The sequence below is a fragment of the Channa argus genome, chromosome 17, assembly GCF_033026475.1.
Source record: "Channa argus isolate prfri chromosome 17, Channa argus male v1.0, whole genome shotgun sequence".
NCBI lineage: Eukaryota > Metazoa > Chordata > Actinopteri > Anabantiformes > Channidae > Channa > Channa argus.
This window is the reverse complement of record NC_090213.1, coordinates 13,926,377-13,946,218: the sequence shown is the minus strand read 5'-3', so window position 1 is coordinate 13,946,218 and position 19,842 is coordinate 13,926,377. Positions and strand designations below refer to the sequence as shown.

Here is a 19,842-nt window from a genome sequence, read left to right as displayed (position 1 = left end):
ATCTGATACTGACAGCCTTATAATAAAGTAAAGCCAGTGTATATATGGCTTGTTTCAGCTGTCTGGAAAAGAACATGTGGCTCATATGTCATTCATTATTCTTTATATTGAAGATAGTTTTGTGTTCTCAGCTGTGCTCACCTGCTATAAACTGCAATTGTCAGCCTTTTATGGCAGCTTCATGGTAGCTGGACTAGAGACATATGGCTATAAAATGCGATAAGGTAATATTCACCATTACAAACCATTATTGCCAGTAGAGGCGAAGCAATAATGATGGTAAACCTGTAATCACAACCTAGGTCGTGCTTCAGGACAAAAAACAAACACATTAAGAGCAGATAAACGGTGTTGCTGTTTAGCACACAAGCTGTGCCAGTGAGTATTTTAGGTAATGCAGTCATTCTCTAAAGTCTGAGTCCACTTTTACCGATACAAAAAGACTCTGTTTTCCAAGGTAAATTTCACCTTTATAAATCGCAAAGAATCATTCACGCTGCCTTTTTAACAAGTAACAGAATTGGCAGTCATGGCCATATAGACACAGAAAAGCACTGTATGGCATAAAGACTCATTGTGTCTTTGTGGATCCAATGGAGACACAACAGGTGTGTCAATATGACAAGCATTCAACGAATCCACTATGTCTGCCTCATATAAACATAGACATATGAACAAATATAGAGTCTCTACATTTTTACTCTCAATTTGCACAGCAACACATAAAAGCAAAGATTCAGAACATATGTAAACTTTAAAGGAAAATCAGCAAAGAGGCATACTTATTGTTTTTAATTCAAATTTTTAATCATAATACCATCCAATATTGTACAGATACATTGCACAATAAGTAGGAAAAATAATAGTAAGTCTGTTAAAATGTTTTTGGCTTGGACCTTCCTTATTTTCACAGATTCTACTCGCAAAGTGTAGCTATAAAGTGTGTTTTTGTTTTAAAGTCAGTGATATGAGAAATAAGTAAACCGTTACTAAACGTATATTCATGTCACTTGTCAGCCTAGATAAACGGTTTGAATGTCACTGCATGCTACTACAGAAACAAATGAACTATTTTGCAGTTTGGAGTACAAGTTACAGTAATATTTGATGTCTTCTGACCTAATTATTATAATTGAGAGAAGCTACTGTATCCACTTCACATGGTATAATTGTGGACGAATCCTGTTACTGCATAGCACGTTTTCTGATATTTCCAATATGGGAAATAACACAATAGCACGTCTAAATGTTATCACATGATTACTGTAGTTTATTTTCACAAATGCACAGCTGATGCCAAACGGAATTTCGATGAACAGGTTGGAGAAATTTGGCTCGTCCCCTTCGTGAACAGACGATAGAAAACGGTGCGTCGGTCTGCCAGTCTCTCACCAGATGGTAAATGAGAGCGACAGGGGCGATCGGGTAACAAATACTCCCAATCAGATGATCGAAAACGAGCCGTGCACATAGAGGAAAATGTTGAGGAAAAGTGTGTCCACTAAACTCCTTTCTAAATGGCCAGTAGGATGTTTATTTTTACTTTATTATTTATGTTATTTCTTTATTTCTATAGAAACGTCGTCTTGGGGTCACATGTAGCAAATTCAATTCCAAAATTATGTCTACAGAAAGATATCATTCGTTGTATCTTTGGAAGTGTGTGTACTTTCTGTCGTGTCAAACTGCTTCAGTGAAGAAGACACACAGCGCGCATCATCGCCACTGTCAATTTCACAGCCATCAAGCGAAATGCTGCCTTTCAGTCCGGGGGCCCTGTGTCATTCGCTGTTATACAGGCCATTGGGAGGATGAATAGACCTTTTTTGAGAATGCAGGATCAAGTGTGTGTGTGTGTGTGTGTGTGTGTGTGTGTGTGTGTGTGTGAGAGAGAGAGAGAGAGAAAGAGGAAGAGTGTGTGTGTGTGTGTGTGTGTGTGTGTGAGAAAGAGAGAGGGGGGGAGAGAGAAAGAAAGAGAGCTCATTTGCATACAGCTGAATACGTAGGCTATGTCCCCCGTCCCGCACAATACACCCGCATGAGGGCGAGAGTGGGACACGCGCCGCAACAATAGAGGACACGCTGCCGCTAAACTGTAAAACGCACGGGTGGGCACGAAGGGGCACACGCCACAATAGGATGAAACACACGCAAGATAACATGTTAGTAAGAACTGTGCACAGAATGAAGGCCTGTTTGTCCATGCGTAAAAGTGAACTGCTATTGCGCTTTATTTGGTGTTAATATAAATATTATGGGTTAATATATGTTGTATAGACTTAAAAGATATTCACTCTGATATCCTGAATACCTAAGAAACACAGCAAAAAAGTCAACAGTAACAGCAATCAAAAGACATGCTGGAGAGATTTTTATTTTAATCGTATTTCTGTTGTTGCTGTGCTGCGCCACAGAGAGAAAAGAGTGTGAAAGGGAAAAGTGCGCACTGCTCCAAAGCTGTAGTGAGGGCTAATTAAGCGTGCAATTGAGTGCAACCGAGGGCAAAGGGGTGCGTGGATTAGGGCAGTAATTGAATTCATGGTTTATATTCGCTAAGTTTTGGTTCTCTTTCATTGTTCTTACTCACTGCAATGTGGAAATGTGCGTCCGGCGTATTGTGCGCTAAAAATAAGTCAACAGATGTTGGGACTTGTTAATAATCGCTCGGTATCCAGGGTGGTCAGTCAGCGCAGTGCCAGTGGGTATTAAATCTGGATAATTGTTGGGTTGGAAGGGAAGAGGGCTGAATATGTAAAGTGGGCGGTGTCAGTGAGGTGACTGACAGTTTATGTAATGAGCAGCGTAGTGCAAGTCTATATATCTGGGAGGAGGCACACCACGGTTCATTCACTAGTAATAAGACGAGTGATGAACATCCGTGGGGCACTGACGCACCGAGTTCAGCATCAAAACAAGCTCTGATCAGCGCACACACGGTGGAGTGACCATTGTGGAGTACAGTAGCACACAAGGAGGATATTGGATATTTGTCTTCCCTCACCTTTGGATAACTTGGAGATTGGAACGCTTTGCCCGGACGCTGTTGACTCACAACACAAGGGAGCTACTGGAGCACACCCTGGGAGTGAAGAAGGATTTATATGTGTTTTAGAGTTTTTTGTGTGTGTGTTTGTTTCCGATTTGTTTACCTCGGTGTAAATACTTTGGAATAGAAAGGTTTTGCTGCTTCATTGGCTGGTGACGCGGCTGCCCTGGAGAAGCGAGAAGGATGGCAGCCTGGTTCACCTTTACCATCGCCTTCAGCACCACGTTGATAACACAGGTATGAAGGAGGATAATACATCTCCCCGGTGGCCCTGACACCTCGGCGAAAACAGATGGAGAGCCAGTGGTTTTATGTCTTTTTTAAGATAAATGTAACCGCACCGACGTTTTTCTAAATGATATCTGCTTCTCTTTTAGGTATTTGGATCCGGTGTTTTTGAGCTGGAGCTTCAGGAATTTAAAAATCATAAAGGTTTGCTTGCAAACGGGAACGCGTGCAAACCCAACTGCAGGACTTATTTTAGAATTTGCTTGAAGAACTATCAGGCTGTGGTGTCGCCAGGTGATTGCATTTTTGGAAGTACAATGACACCAGTGCTGGGGACAAACTCTTTCAGCGCCAAGGACAGTGGCACTTTACCTAGACCAATTCAAATACCATTCAACTATGGATGGCCGGTAAGAGCGTGGAGCAGTGAATACACTTTACTTGTTTTATTCCAGCGACCAGTGTCATGTTACTTTAAGGAAACTACTATGCACTTTGGGAGCGCACCGATTATTGGTCAGCTCATCTAATCCATGTCATTAGGTAATACTCTTTCGACAAACAGATTGGACTGCTTCGACGTCGTTTCTTTCAAAATCCAGAAGGCCATGCAATTACCAATGTAACACATACCATCTTAAGTGTAATGAAATAGCTATATTCAACAATCAGCAGTCTATTAGGGACATTAGAAAAAGAAAAGAATGTAAGGATTTCTCCTTAAATTATGTACTGCAAAAAAAAACAAAAACAGGATATTAATTAACTGCATGTGTTTTCTCCTTAGGGCTCATTTTCATTAATAATTGAAGCCTGGCATTCACCTGATGGAAATCTACCTGTAGGTAAGTGCAACATTTTGTACCACAGGAGGGAGCTCTGTCTGTGCATTTAACACACGAGGCTCTGCAACTAGTTTATCACTCCGCACAAATACATCCACAAAAAAATAAATAATTGGTAATTTTAGCGTGCTTCTCTCCACCTGTTCAAACTATTAACTGTGCATGATTTCACACATTTTCATGCCTATTTAGTGCTTTGTTATGAACTTCAGAACACCTTTTTCATTCTTATAGCCAATACAATTGAACTTCCTCCGGTTTATTTTTGGCGTGGGAAAGAGCTGTGAGCTTTGGTGAGAATACACAGTGCCTGCCAAAAAACCCTGACTACATCTTCCTGTATTTTACACCTTACTCTGTTCCACCCTCTAGAAGAGGGGACTGAGCCTGGGAATGTTTTTGCTGACGGAAAGAAAGAGGAAATTTCAACCTGAGTTTATCTTTCATCTAAGCTGTATGGGATTTGATAAGGGATGCAGCTTGGTACTGGGCAGATTATTAAAGTGAAAGTAGATGACTTTTGAACCCAGAGCCATTTGTGACTCAGTTCTTGACATAAAACCAAAAGCATCCCAGGACATAAGCAGGCTGCAGGCTCAGATGCCCTACATTAATACTGACTTCCTCCTCCTTGTCTTTTTCCTCTTTCAGATACCAACGACCCAGACTTTCTGATTAGCTTTTTTGCCATCCAAAGACAACTGGGTGTGGGGACTGAATGGTCTCCAGATAAACAGACTGGAAAGCAGACAGAACTTAGGTATTCATACCGGTTCATCTGCAATGAAAGTTACTACGGAGAAAGTTGTTCAAAAAAATGCACACCCAGGGATGACCGATTTGGCCACTACACCTGTACCCGAGATGGGGAGTTATCCTGTCTGCCTGGCTGGAAGGGGAAATACTGCGAAGAACGTAAGAAATCAACAAAACCTCTATGATCACTCAAACCTGGCTGATATTGGATGTCTTTCTGTTTTCATGACTGCCTGTTGACATGGAGTTCGAATGTTTGAAACACCAAAATCGGAGGTTGTAGCTGTTTAACATGATGGGGTCATGCGGGGGTTTGCAAATGACTGGCCTGTGTCTGCAGAGCATGTTATGAAAAGATTCCCTGAGTAGGATGGGGTTGACAGGCCTTACTTCTGCTCAGTCTCCACACGGTAACCTTTGACCTCCATCATTAGAATTTCTGCCTAAAGACAGAAAAGACTGTGAACATGCAAGTTACAGAATTGAGGAGTAATTAAATTGCCAGATATAGGTCATTTTCTTTAAGGTCATAAGATGTTGAGCAGTACAAAATGGAAAGACATAACGATATCTGGCAAGCCTGACAGGCAATTTTGGTGTAGAATGCATTTTCAGGAACCACTGCCTCATAATTTGTAATCATATAATTCTGATGTGTAATTGCTTGTTGGTTTGTGAAAACCCGTTGGATATGGCTTGAGGGACAGACGTCTTAGCATGACAACAGGCACATTATACTTGTGCAAACCCACTTGGCCAAATCGTAGACCAACACTCCTGTGTTTTGGACAGCTCTGAATGGGCCTATAAAGAGGGCTGATGCCATTTGGCTCCACAATAACCAAAGACCCTTTCACCAAAACAAATTAATCAAAGAGTAGATTGGAAGGAGGCACCAAGAGAGTAATAGTTACCATGTGCTGGATATGTGACCACATGGGTGACAGCGGATCTGTCACTTAGTGCTGAAAGAGAAATTGGCATGTGCTATTTAGACTGTGGCGCCAAATTCTAACCAGATGGGCTCACGTGTTGCAATTACAGGCACATCAATCGTCAGTGACTACAGAAAATATACATGAGAAAGACAGATTAGGCATCTTTCACACACTATAATTTTTCTTCTCTCTCTCACACACACACACAAACGCAGACACACTGTGCATCAATTTAAACAAGCCCAGTCATTTGGGTCTAGTATACATTTTAGAAGGTTGTAGACATCCAGATGTTAAGCAAATTGCAAACATTTAGCATAGCCACAATAATGCTAATTAAACGGGATACAACTTGCTAATGAACACAATTGTTTATGCCATTGGGTTTTATTTCTTTGAGCTTCTTGAATTATTACAACACGCTTGTTAGCTTAAGTTTTGAAGGTGTGTTACACAGGTGTGTCTTTACCTGGCATCCTGTCGTGTCCAAAGAAGGTCGAAACCCGAGAGGAGAAGCAGTCTGTCAAAAAAATAATAAAGAGGCCTTTCTTGTACCTGCAGAAGAGTCCGTGCCGCGCGTGCCGGGTAACCTAATCCTCGCGCGGGCATCGAGGGGCGGAGCCCGGGTGCCTGCACGCGCCAAGGTTAATCGCAGCATTATTATCCGCCACGCGCCATCGATGTTTAGTCCCTTCCATTGTTGGGCACGCGGTAGAAGCAGCTGCAAATATGGCTGTGGCAGACCACAAACAACAATAGCGACAGCTGTCTGCTATTGAGAGCAAGCATCTGTTCTCCACTAAACCGGCCGCTTACCGTCAGTCGCCTGATCTGCTGCCCCGCGAATCAGTGTCATGCAAGACTGGTACACTTAAAACAGGACAAACAAGCCCCTCACCCGACGGCAGCCGGTGGGCGACGCTGCCAGGTTTAGATCAAAGAAAAGAAAGGAAAGAAAGGAAAGTTGAGACAGAGGGAGGATCATGTACTTCACCACATAATCTCACTGTTTAGTATTTCAATAAAAGCCTTGGCTGGTGTCACGAAGTGTGAGGGGGGTCCCGTTCTGTTATTAAGGCTTTTAGCAACTATAGACTAATTTTGACTTCATCCAACATATTGGACAACAACCCTTAGCATGCTAGATGTTGTGATTTTACTAACCTATGTTTGATGCATTGCATTTACGTGGATCTCTGTTGTGCTCTTATCTTCAGCTATGTGTCTGGAGGGCTGCAGCGAGAGAAATGGAAACTGCTCCAGACCTGGGGAGTGTGTGTAAGTATGAATTATTCTATAGTGCTGAAGTAGGGTTTGTCTGTTGTGTAGGACCGAACACATATGGCAACAATCTGCATTACATCCAGCTTTGCTTATGTTTCTTTAAACTCCATTATCATTTTCTAAATTCATTGTCATATTAACATCAGCACGTCTGCCTACTACAAATGATGTTGATATACAACTAATCGGGGAGAGGTCGCTCATTATTTGAGGATTCACATCAGCTACTCATACATGTGTAGCCTTCATGAAAACAGTTCAAAGTTCACTGAATCCACAAATCCACTCTCTCTTTACTCACTGATTTTTCTGCTTTCCATCTCCGTCATCCACTCACACACATTCACCCACCCACTCACTCACCAGGGAGGATAATTTGCCCACACACTCGCTCCCTCACTGTGAGACATTCCTCTCGAATCCCATTTTGCCCTCTTTTTTTAAACACAAATCCATCATTCCCACCACAGAAACCGACACAATTCCAGGTAAACCCTTTAATCACCCAACACCATAAAGCTGCTCCCATGTGTTTGCTCACTCAGCAGAAAATGTTGGAGCCATAAAACAGTCCCACAATCTCATGGTTTGACTAGACTTCACGTGGGCCAACAAATTAATAATCATGGAATCGTAAAAAAGGTTTTGATTGATGCGTGCTACCAAAATGTTTTAGATTTGTATTATTATATCATTATTCACAGTGGCCCTCCTTTATTCTGTTGTTACTGTATTCACATTGTTCGTAATGTATACAGTGCAATGTTATCACTATTAAGCACATATCCATGTTGCTTTTCCACTACTAACAATAAACGACATGTAATTGCAAGTGCTGATTTCACATTCTAGAAAAATGCTCAGAAAATATCCCGTTTAGCTCCACAACAGCTCACTTGATGGATTTATATGAGAATTTAATAACTCTATCCAACTGCGTGGAAGCTAGTAACATCACGCTGCATGATTAATGATTGATTACTTAATGTAATAGCCAGCTAATTCATGACAGACATAGTTGCTGCTTCAATTTAATTTTAGTTGACTGATTGCATGTTTTCGATGTTGAATTGAAAAAGACAAGTTTTAATTGCATTATTCCGATATGCTAGTAAGACCTGCATTAAGATGTGCAAGTGATTAATCAAAAAAACATATTTCTGTCATTTTGCAGCTGCAGAGACGGCTGGCAGGGCACATTCTGTGATGAGTGTAAGAAGTACCCAGCCTGTAAACATGGTACCTGCCAGCTGCCATGGCAGTGTACCTGTGAGGAGGGCTGGGGAGGCCTATTATGTGACCAAGGTACACTAGACAACTTAGAACACTGCTGCTGTTACTTTCTAAAAGCTCTTCTCATATTACTTGTGCACTGTTTTCATTTGAATTAACTTGAAAGCCTTAGTAAATTAGGTTCCCTCAGAAGTGTTCCATATATAGCTCTATACATATTCGTACTATCGGGGTAGTTTTTTTTGTTTTTTTTTCCCTTGCAGGCTCCTTGTAAACAAACACTCTTCTCTCCCCCAGACCTGAACTACTGCACCCATCATCATCCTTGTATGAATGGTGCCACCTGCATGAACACAGGCCAGGGGAGCTACACATGTACATGTCTGCCAGGTTTCACAGGAGTCAAGTGTGGGCTAAAGATGCAGGAGTGTGACAGCAACCCCTGCAGGAATGGAGGGATATGCACAGTATGTTGGAAATAAAAGAACATTGCTTGGTATTTATTTTTTACATTTTTCATATTATGAGCACTTGACCAACTTTTCTTTTCTTATCCTATTTCGCCAGAATTTGGAAAGCGGCTACTTGTGCAACTGCCCTTCAGGTTTCGAGGGTTCCCACTGTGAGCACAGCCTGCTGACATGTGCCGACTTCCCGTGCTTCCACGGTGGCAAATGCTGGGAAAAGGACAACGGCCGCAGCTACATGTGCGAGTGTCCCCGCAGCTACACAGGACTCAACTGTGAGAAGAGAGTGGACAAGTGCACGTCGCTTCCCTGTGCTAATGGTACAATCTTCCTTCCCTCTTTGTCCCCCTTTCTGAACTTCCCCTCGCTCTTTCTCCCCCCTTTAAATACTCACAACTGGAAGCAGTGTGGAACAACAGGAATTGCTGGGAACTTGGTGTCTATTGTCCTCCGTATAAACACTCAGCAGCTCAGAGCAACAGCCTGTAAATGTCACCACAGCTCGCTGCGATTGTTGATAAAAGGGGACAAATATCCAGCGAAGCTCAATTTCTGTCTTCTTGTAAACATGGAGGGCTCTGGGATTGTTCTGTGTTAAAAGAACAATACACAGTGTTGTGGTCACACTGTGGATTTGATCGAGTTGTGTGAACTGAAGGAGCCTCAGGGAAGGTTTAGGGAGATCGTGTTCTTTTTGGTGTTGAAATGTCTTGATGTTGAAATACCTCTATTATTCTGAAGGCTAAGGTTGAATGTTCTGCTTTATTGGGAAAATCTCCTAATGTTGATGCTAACTGTTCACTTCCTTCTCTGTAGGTGGTCTGTGTCTGATCCATGGTAGTACTCGTATGTGTAGCTGCCGCTCAGGATTTACCGGGCAGCGCTGCGAAATCAACATCAATGAGTGTGCAGGTAATCCCTGCCTGAATGGAGGCACCTGCCAAGACAGAATCAATGACTACACCTGCACCTGTCCTGCAGGTTTTAGTGGACGCAACTGTGACAGAGTCCTAGATGAGTGCTTCCTTCACCCCTGTCTCAACGGAGGCCTTTGCACTGGGGGCGGTGGGCCAGGCAAGCCTCCAGCTTCTTGCATCTGCCCTTCTGGCTTCTCTGGGCCTCGGTGCCAGTTCTTCCCTAATCTCACCTCTGCCGTGACCAATGGAGAGATTAAAGACAGCTTCCAGTGGGCGGCGGTTTCTCTGGCTGTCGGGCTGGTGGCACTTGTTGTGCTGTTGTGTATGGTGGGCCTGGCTTTGAGGCACATCCACAGGCAGGCCCAAAGAGAGACGGGAGACACAGAGACTATGAACAACTTTTCTAATGCTCAGAGGGATAACCTGATCCCGGCGTCCCAGCTGAAAAACACCAACCAAAAAATAAGCCTGGAAGTGGACTGTGGTTCAGAGAAATCGAACTTTATCCATAAAAACTATCACTTGGACTCATACAACTCCAAATCAAAGGAGTTCAAGGATGAAAAGTCACAAGATGACAAAAGTCTTATTTATGACAAGTGTTTAGAAGATAAAATGCCTTTGAGTAGAATGTACAGGTAAGAGAAACCGTTTGTTCATGTGTAACTTTCCATAACTTTTAACATGCAAACCTGTGCTTTTACTAACACACTCTAGAGCAAAGTTAAAGTACTAGAGAATTCCCATAAGTCTTCTCTGTTTATTGTCTTCATACAGTAGTCTATATATAGTAAGGCATCCTGCTGAGTGAAAATGACTGTTAATAAGACCTCAAACTCACACAATGCTACAGCTCAGTGGATTAGAAAAACCTGGAAACCACACACTCTTCATGTACATAGAGTTTATATATATTTGATTATTGCTTTGCCACAAACTTAATCTATCCCCTGGCTGCCGCACTGTATGTGTTTATGCTTAATGCATAGCTCTGCCATGTGCTTCTAGTTTAACCCAAAGTGTGATTTGTGCTTGCAGTGAAAAGCCAGAGTGTAGGATATCAACGATATGTTCCTCAAGAGACTCCATGTACCAGTCGGTATTTGTTATAGCAGAGGAAAGGAGGGAGTGCGTCATAGCAACAGAGGTAAGCCAAATAAATATTTTTTTTAAATCACATCTTCATCAGCATTTCTGTAGATGCTCTATTTGAAATGCATTATTTTGTCCCAAGTGTATAATACCTCACAAGTGAACCAACATTTATGTCAGTGGAGGATACTCTTTCTAGAAGAAGTGCAGTCATGTATTTAGCTGAGACTGGCCCAATCCACTACATTATTAGTTTCTGTGAATTAATCTGGCCATTCTTTATCATGACCATGTGATGTGAACGCCTAAAATTATATTAATTTCTTACACATGTTTGGCTCCGCTTGGTCTCTAACGTGCTATCTTTTACTGTTGTTGCATTTAGTGGAATTTTTAAGAAGTTTGTTTCCAAGTTTACTTCTTTAACAGTGATGCCAGAGCTTGTCCTTTCGGCTTAATCCCGTGAGTTCAGGGTTGCCACAGCGGATCATTGTCCGCGTTGATTGTTGATTTGGCACAGTTTTTTTTACACGGATGCCCTTCCTGACGCAACCCTCTTCAATTACTACCAAGCTTGGACCGGCACTGCACAGCTGGGGAGAGGAAAGCTTTGTGATGATTGTGTTATTTAATTATGATGTATTTTAACTAAAGTTTTTCCTCTTTTTTTTTTTCACAGGTATAAACTGTGAGAGGTGTGAAAGCTAGAAAAACGAGGACAAATACACAATCGAGGCAGAATATAACATTCTGGATTGTTTACAAATGCTGAGAAGAGACTGGAGATTGTTTTAGATGTCCACTGCTGCTCCGGAACACTTGAGAACTGGAGAGAGCAGATATCTCTGCTCTGAAAAAAAGAATAAAACTGAGAAACTTTATGCTTGTATGCAAAACAACATGTACAGTGAAGGACCTCTCAGTTGTGACAATGGTTAGACTGACAAAAAGACTTATTACTCAAGGTGTGAAGACAAAGCATCAGTGAAATATTAATTTATAAGCTCGGCCATCCTGGACAGTAAAAAGGAGGCGAAGGTGGATCGTTGCCCCTAATATCTGACCCAGCCTTGTGTGATAATCATGATGACTTTGAAAGCCAACCAATCAGTTGAAAAGGTGCCTAATATTTGACCCCTCTAACCCCATTCACACACCCACACACACAGCCACACAGACACTCTCACTCACTCCTGCCAGCTTTGCCTGCTATGCAAGACTCAGGGTTGGGACTCTCCCACTGTCACAATCCAACCTCACAAACACTGAGAGTTATGAATGTCTGAAACTAATCTTCCACTGTCAATCTCATGAAAATGACTGGTTGGACTTGTATGTAACGGTGAAGATTGTATGCAGCCCAAGTTCACTAGAAGCCTTAAAGAGGGGGTTTAAATGATGAATTTGTGCCCTTGACTCTTCTTGGATCATTTGCACTACAAAAAACTAAAACAACAACACAGGGAAAATACTTTGTAATCAAGAGGGATTTGAAGAATAAACCACAGGAGCGCAATAGTCATAGTGCTGTGCCAGCAAGATCCAAGAAACAAGAAAAAAGAAAAAGTGTGCATAGAACATTTTTTTATGCAACCGAACTGAGGAAAAAGAGACTCAAAAAAGAAGAAGAGACTGTCACACCACTGCCTGCCTATAATAAATTTAAAAAATACAGAACCAATAATGTAATTTTTTAAAATGATTATTTCCAGAGTTTAATTTAAATATGACACACTGCTCTTTATATGTTTTATAATGTTATTTTGTATATAATGCATATTTATAAGGACCAAACTTCTGAGGAATAAAACTTTCTTGAAAACTGTTTTTAATTTGATGTCAGTAAATGGAAAAGAAACATATTTTTTAAGGTTTTGAAATAATGAAAATGAGTACAACTGATGATGAGATGTGTCTTGTAATTCTTACCTATCAAAGCTTAAGTCCAAAGATTTCTTCCTCTGCTTATATTTCACATACAATGCTCATGAACAGCTTTACAAATATGAAAACCAGCTGTGTTACATGACATCATACTATATGTATGTAATTTTTTGGACATTAGGTAAAGACAAATAAGCCTCCTGACTGTGGCATCACTACCTCAAGTGATTCCTGAAAAGGGCTTTTGGCTTCTGCCCCACTCACCCACCCAATCGTTCTCACTCCAGCCCTCAATTGGCTTGGAATTCAAATCCGTTTCCACGGATACCACCCCCTCAAGCTGGAAATGGCGAAATAAAGCCAGGCACAGGGCAGGGAGGACCGCCCCCCCCAAGCCCCATCCCTCATAATGTGCGCACACACACACACACACACACAACAGAGAAAACCAAACAGATGCCGTGGGGGAGCATGGAGTAATTCTGTGGTGCCATAAAAACAGCAGCATATGCCATTCCTCTCGCCCCGTGTGCATGACACACAGAGTGCACAGTTCTCCTCCCATAAAAACACACTTTAGCACTTATAGGTTCCCCAACTGCCTGACTCCCCTTCAGGGTTAAGGGCAATATTTCAATGCGCGGTTCTGTACCACCCACTCCTGCAAACAAAGCTGGGAAGAGGACCTCGCACTGGTGCTGTCAGCAGAGAGGAGGGGAAACCAGATGGGAGTCAGTGGATAGGTTATGAATCCACTTAAATAAAAAGATCTCTATTCTAGAAAAGTTGACTTATCTGACAATCTGGTCTGTCTTATTGCCCTATGACCTTCTTGTCATTTTAGAAAATGCTGCAATTTAAAAGTTTTCCATTCTGTTCTCCATTCTATGATGGTGACTGGGACCAAATGTGTCTGAAAATTCATTTATGTGTCTAGGCACCATGTCATCCACAATTTCAAAACCTCTCCTGCCTCCAATTAACACAAATCCTGCAAGAGTCAACACCCCCTAATCAGGAGCAATCAACACTCGACAGAGAATCGGTATCGGCTTTTCCTTCACACACATCCTTTTAACTTGTTGACCCAGGCATCCACATGTAACAGTTTGTTTGTGTTTAAAAAAAATATTTAAAAAAAAATAGATTTTGACCTGGCTCAAGAAAAAACATGTTATCACAGTCATTAATTATCTGCATAATGCCCTCACCCAACTTCATAGCACTAAAGACTTTCTTCACACCATCATCATACTAACACCTCAGAAGCAACACACCCCATCACGGTCGTAAACACATGCTAGGGCTCTGCTCTTTGGCCTCTGAAGTCTCCACAGCATGGCCAGGCACTTTCATTGTGTTATAATCACAGCATCCTGTTTGTGACCCAGTGACATCAGTTCCAGTTTCCTCACTGATTAAAAAATGCATAACAAGCCGGTGTGGGCCAAACATTTTTTTTCTCACGCATTGCTTTCTTTTAGTCTGCATAGCTCACACAGATGATTTGGTTTTTCAGGAAACAACCTCAAAACAGATGAGGGCACAGTCAAACACGCTAATCAGCACTATTTACTCAGAGATGGTAAAATTTATGAATTGATGTCGTATTTTGTCAAGTGAAAGAACCAGGAAGTAGATGCAAACTCTTTCTTGCTATATATGAATTTTCTTATATCTTAGTGATGAATGTGGAAATGCCTGTACATAACACTTTTCTTTTTCAAAAACTGTGACGCTAAATCACAATCAAAGCGGCAAAACATCTACGAACCTCAAGTCCTAGCTTTCTCTTACAATTGCAAATCTGATCCCTTTAATCAGAGGCCGATTTAGCTCCTTTCAAATATCAATTTTTTTTATGCAAGTCTTGGCAAATTACACTCATAAACTGGCACATGATGTTGTTATCCAATGGTGTGTAACTGTCTTGTTCTGCACTTACTAATTAACACTAGGTGTCAGTAAGAAACCCACACAGGAAATCACTCTGTCAAAATGAAACCCCAGGTACAGTACACTCGAGATTAAGTCTGAAGCAACTTAATTAAACTTCAAAACAAAACCTAAAAACAGTCCTCCTCTGATTTGCATTATGTTACATTTAGTATTTTGTTACTCAGACAAAATTACTGGAAGAGTTCAAGTATCTTAAGTTAAAAACAAATATGTGTTGTCATGCAAGTGCAGTATTATTCCTGCTTTTAAATATGACTGACCTATCCAGTAATGTAGTGTTAAGCTCTTAACTCACTTCAGAAAGTTTACACCATAATATAAATACCACCTTCTCCTCATACACCTCTTGCAAGAACACTTTCCACAGTATCTTGTAATCTGGAAAAAAATTAGATTTCAGTTTGGGGCTTAAATGATCCATGCAATATATTAGTTTCACGGTAAAGACAAAAAAGACAATGCACTGCACTGGATCACAGACAGTGTCATTAAAAGACTTTAGGCCTGTCCCTTCAGGGGCCGCCACAGCAGAACATGTTCAGAGAGCTACACACAAATACTCTAACACCAGCCTCAAGTTGTAGATGACGTGACATGACAGGCCACAGATAGAATGAAGGTGTGTACGTGATACACGGCTGGCGTCTCAACGGCCTGGATTGTGTAGTGCTTTAAATTCATGAAAAGCTGATACAGTTGCCTGGCCTCTTACCAAGGCAGATAATGCCAGCTATTTATAGATAATCTATTTATCAGCACAGATGAGCCTGTGCTATTGCTGTAGCCTCTATCAGATTCACCAGAAGTGCTGGGCATTTCTGTGTATCTGATCAGGGCCCACATCTTTCCGATCATGTTTCTGTTTTGTTATGTCTCTACTGTGGAAAGTGCAAGCAGTTTTGATTCACTAAGAAGTCAGCTTTCCAGAGAAAGCACACTGTAACCTGTCAGACATACAAAATATAATCAACTACATGTTATTGCTTCAAATGATGCTAAAATATATATATATATATATATATATATATATATATAAATGATTAGCTATAAAATGGAAATTTACCATAACATAGTAAATGTAAATGATACAGTAATTAATTTCTTAGACAAATAGACTCCTTTCCCTTATGTACTTAAAATACAGCATGTCCTCGGTTCCTCAGTAAACTGGGGCATTTCTAGTAAAGCATATTTTAAATTATGCTATTTTCACTTTTACTTGTGTTTTGAGTTTGTGTACATCTGCCACCTCTGGTCATTTTCACAGCAAATGTGATTTTATTACAATTGTATTTTGTTTAACTCTAAATATTATTTTCAATTGTTTTACTTTTTATTGTTTGTGACATAGTGCGTGAGAAAAAAATGCTTTCCAAACCGCTCCTATTAAGGACTTTCTTAAGGGCTTGAATCTGATGCAATGTCTTGGTCTGTTGATTGGAAGATACCTCGGCCCTGAAATGCTGTGGGAAGTTGCATCAGCCAGATTAGGTCGGAACAACATGGAAATATATTCAGAGAGCGACAACGCATCCGAGCAATCATGCACGGAATGAGTTAGAGTGACGGTTTGACGACCAATCACGTTGAAATGTGTGGGGGCGTATTATGATACATTTGAGCCAATAAGGTAATGAATTTAATTTAAAATTCCGCCTTCTTCGGCGCACTGAGATATGATTGGATACCACGTGGTTTACGTCACACTTTCTTTAGAAAGTATTGGTCGAATGCATTGTCAGGGATTCGCCTCCTTGCAGATGACTATAAATTTGTGAGCGCCGGTGCGGCGTGTTATCGGGCAAACATCGCAAATCGTCGTCAGACTGGCGGGGATAACATCAAGCGCCAGGACTCTTAGACGGTAGTTACCATCAGCCTCGATCTTTTCATTCGTTCGCTTTTTGAATCATACTGTCAGCGGCTGGCGAAGCAGCTGGTCGAAGCGGTTTTTGATATTTGTTTCGCCATTGACTCGAGGGCCAAAGCGGCTGCCATGGATTTTTAAGTCATAATGCGGCACCTCTAATGCAATGGCAATGCATCGTGCAAGGCAAAATCAACTGCGAGATTCCATCTTCGCAACTGCCAAGCAGTTGGGCTCGAATACCGCCCGCGGTATACCTGCGAGCCAGCCGGTCCCCCTGCTCCTGGACCGAAGGAAGCTAACGCTAGCTAGCTAGTCATCTTAGCGCAGTAACATCAACTGAAAGTGAAACCATCCATCTGAACGTCGTCAACACTACCAATCAAAATGAAGCCTCAAGACATAATCACCGGGAAAGCCAGTCTGTGGATCTTCGGGTACGGTTCACTGGTGTGGAAGCCTGACTTCAAGTACAAGAGGAGCACCGTCGGTTACATTAAAGGCTACAAGAGACGTTTTTGGCACGGAGATAACTTCCACCGCGGGAATGATGAGTTGGTAAGATGCTTCACGTTAAGGTTTTGTTTACTTTATTATGATAGTTTTGCTTTTCGTGGGCAGACTAGCTGCTTGGCTAATACTATCAGGCGTTGTCAGTGACGTGACCCGTTGCTCTTTCTCTGTCTGCAGCCCGGAAGAGTGGTGACGCTGATTGAAGACGATGACGTAAGTGGAAATCTGTACTTCCTGTTTGCCATTTGTGCTGCCGAAACAGCAGCGTATTTTCCAGATCATAATCACACCTTGAAATTCCCCTGAATGATGTCGTTTAACGGGTTTTTCTTTTTGTCCCCACAGGAGAGCACTTGGGGCATGGCATTCGAGGTGACAGGCTCTCAGGTTGAGGAGTCCCTGAAGTATCTCAATATACGTGAAACGGTCTGTGGTGGCTACATCACCAAAATGGTGGATTTTTTCCCCAAGGAAGAGAACCAACCTGCTGTTCAGGCGCTGGTGTACATCGCAACTTCCGACAACCCCCTCTACCTGGGGCCAGCCAGCCCAGAGGAGATCGGCACCCAGATCATTATGTGCAGAGGGAAGACAGGCCACAACCTTGAGTACTTGCTCAGGTTAACAGCGTTCATGAGAAGCAGCTGCCCACATGTAGAAGACCACCACCTCTTCTCAATCGAAGCGGCAGCGAGGTCCGTGGTAGCTCAAGCCCTTGCTCTCACTAATTTAATAAGAAAACATACAGATACACTACACTGAGGCTTTTCATGTCATGCCACTTCATTTGTGTTTTGTTGTGACATCTAAAGCAACATTTAAATCCATTCTACATAAAACACTTAAATAGTTCTGAAGTTGTAATACCTTTTGATTTATTTTTCTCTAAGCATTACCTTGTGTTCCCACTGTAAGGTCAGAGCTGGTTAATGTTTGTACATTAGTTTTAAACTGATCACTCAATTGTTGACTGCGAACTTCTGTGTGCAGTCTTTAAAAGCCACATGAACAGTTATTTTGAAAGTTCAGTTTCCGTCCAGTCCATGGAGACAGGACAGCAAGTAATTGTGGTTTTGGAACCTAAAATTCACCAGATGGCGGCTGAGATGTTTTAAAGGGTCACGCTTGTCTTAAAACCCAATTGTAATGTATCCATCCAGTATTAAGCCAAATGCCAATAAAGTTAAAAGAAACTCCATCCTGTCTGTCATTGTTTAAAGTGAGTAGTGCAAACCAGTATCAGGTCTTAAGCATGAGTTGGAATCTTGTCCATTGCAGCATCTTTCAACATAGACTTAAAATAAAACTATTATTCAATTTGTGTTGAGTCTGTGAAAAGGCCATAAAGGCTGATGTGCAAAATCTAGAATACAAATGCTTTCATGTCGGGGTCATGCGATCATGACTATTTAATGCAATACACATCTTGAAATCCCCAGATTTTGTAAAAATTAAAACTCATCACACGTGAGAAATTGAGGTTTTTATTGGACACAGCCATTCAGAAGGTTTTCCCCTTTACTTTGCAGCCGGATTCTATAATTGTTCAAATTCTTTTCATTAATTCACTTACCCTGCAGAGCTCAGAAATATGATTATTCAAGGCACAGATCTGGGGAAGGCTAAAACAAATTTGGGTAGACAATGGATGCAGAAGGGCCTTTGTAAGAGAGGTAACCAAGAACCTATGGTTCATTCTGACTGAGCTGTGTGGAATTGGGACAAACTTCCAGAAGGATAGTCACCACTACCTCCCTCCACCACCCTCCACATATCAGGGCTTTTAGGCAGAATGGCAGGATGAAAGCCCCTCCTCAGTCCAAACACATGAAAGCCTGCTTAGATTTTGCAAAAAAAGCACCTGAAGGGACTCTCACACTGAGAGGAACAAGATTTTCTGTTCTGATGAAACCAAGACTGAACTGTTTGGAGGAAACCAGGCACCTCTTACCACCTGCAAAACACCATCCCAAAAAGAAACTAGCGGTGTCAACATCCTTGACTTAGATTTTTTCTTACCTTGTACCTCACTTGTAAGTCGCTTCGAATGACTAAATGTCAATGCTGTGGGGGAGTTTTTCAGCTGCAGGGATTAGGTGACTGGTCAGGGTTGAGGGAAAGCTGAATGGATCAAAGCACTGAGATATCCTCAATGAAAACCTGTTCCACAGCGCTCAGGACTTTAAACTAGGCCAAACATGTCAACAATCCTAAGCACACAGCCAAGACAATGCAGGAGTGGCTTAATGACAACTCTGTGAATGTCCTAGAGTGACCTAGCCAGATCCCTGACTTGAAGCCTATTGGTCATCTCTAGAGAGAACTGAAAATTGGCTGTCTGTTGACAGTCCCCATCCTACCTGACTCAGCTTGAGAGGATTTACAAAGTAGGAATTGCAGGAAATCCCCCAGTTGAGGTGTGCAAAGCTTCTCGCGTCATAACCAAAAGTGTGCAAAGCTGTAATCGCTTGAGTTGAGTATTAAGTAAAGGTTTTAAATACTTATTAATACTGTAAATGTGACATTTCAGTTTTTTAGTTTAATCATTTTAAGGACATTACAAAATCTCAGTTTCACTTTGTCATTATGTGGTACTGAGTGTAGATTAAGGAGGAGAAAAATACATTTGAATGATTGTAGTATCAGGCTGCAACAGAACAGAATTGAAAACAGTGAAGGGACTCTGAGAACATTCTGAATGCACTGGATGCTAAAAGAATAGGATGTGTAGAATTTCTTTACAAATATTTTCTATGGACATGCATGCAGAGTCATACGGACACATGCTACATTTGACTGACCACTAAGTAATA

At 41.6% G+C, this 19,842-nt stretch overlaps 2 protein-coding genes across 2 annotated transcripts; both read left to right on the top strand.

Moving 5' to 3' along the window:
- The first annotated feature begins 2,828 nt into the window (after positions 1 to 2,828).
- dll4 (delta-like 4 (Drosophila)) lies at positions 2,829 to 12,631 on the top strand. The gene is made up of 11 exons (XM_067482557.1): positions 2,829 to 3,283; positions 3,424 to 3,684; positions 4,062 to 4,119; positions 4,771 to 5,034; positions 7,031 to 7,091; positions 8,272 to 8,402; positions 8,628 to 8,797; positions 8,898 to 9,117; positions 9,614 to 10,352; positions 10,753 to 10,861; positions 11,486 to 12,631. Exons 1-11 carry the CDS (start codon positions 3,230 to 3,232, stop codon positions 11,489 to 11,491), a joined length of 2,073 nt encoding a protein of 690 aa, XP_067338658.1. The 5' UTR covers positions 2,829 to 3,229; the 3' UTR covers positions 11,492 to 12,631.
- Positions 12,632 to 16,417: 3,786 nt separating this feature from the next.
- On the top strand, positions 16,418 to 18,227 carry chac1 (ChaC, cation transport regulator homolog 1 (E. coli)). The gene is made up of 3 exons (XM_067483120.1): positions 16,418 to 17,074; positions 17,207 to 17,242; positions 17,375 to 18,227. Exons 1-3 carry the CDS (start codon positions 16,904 to 16,906, stop codon positions 17,789 to 17,791), a joined length of 624 nt encoding a protein of 207 aa, XP_067339221.1. The 5' UTR covers positions 16,418 to 16,903; the 3' UTR covers positions 17,792 to 18,227.
- The last annotated feature ends 1,615 nt before the right edge of the window (positions 18,228 to 19,842 follow it).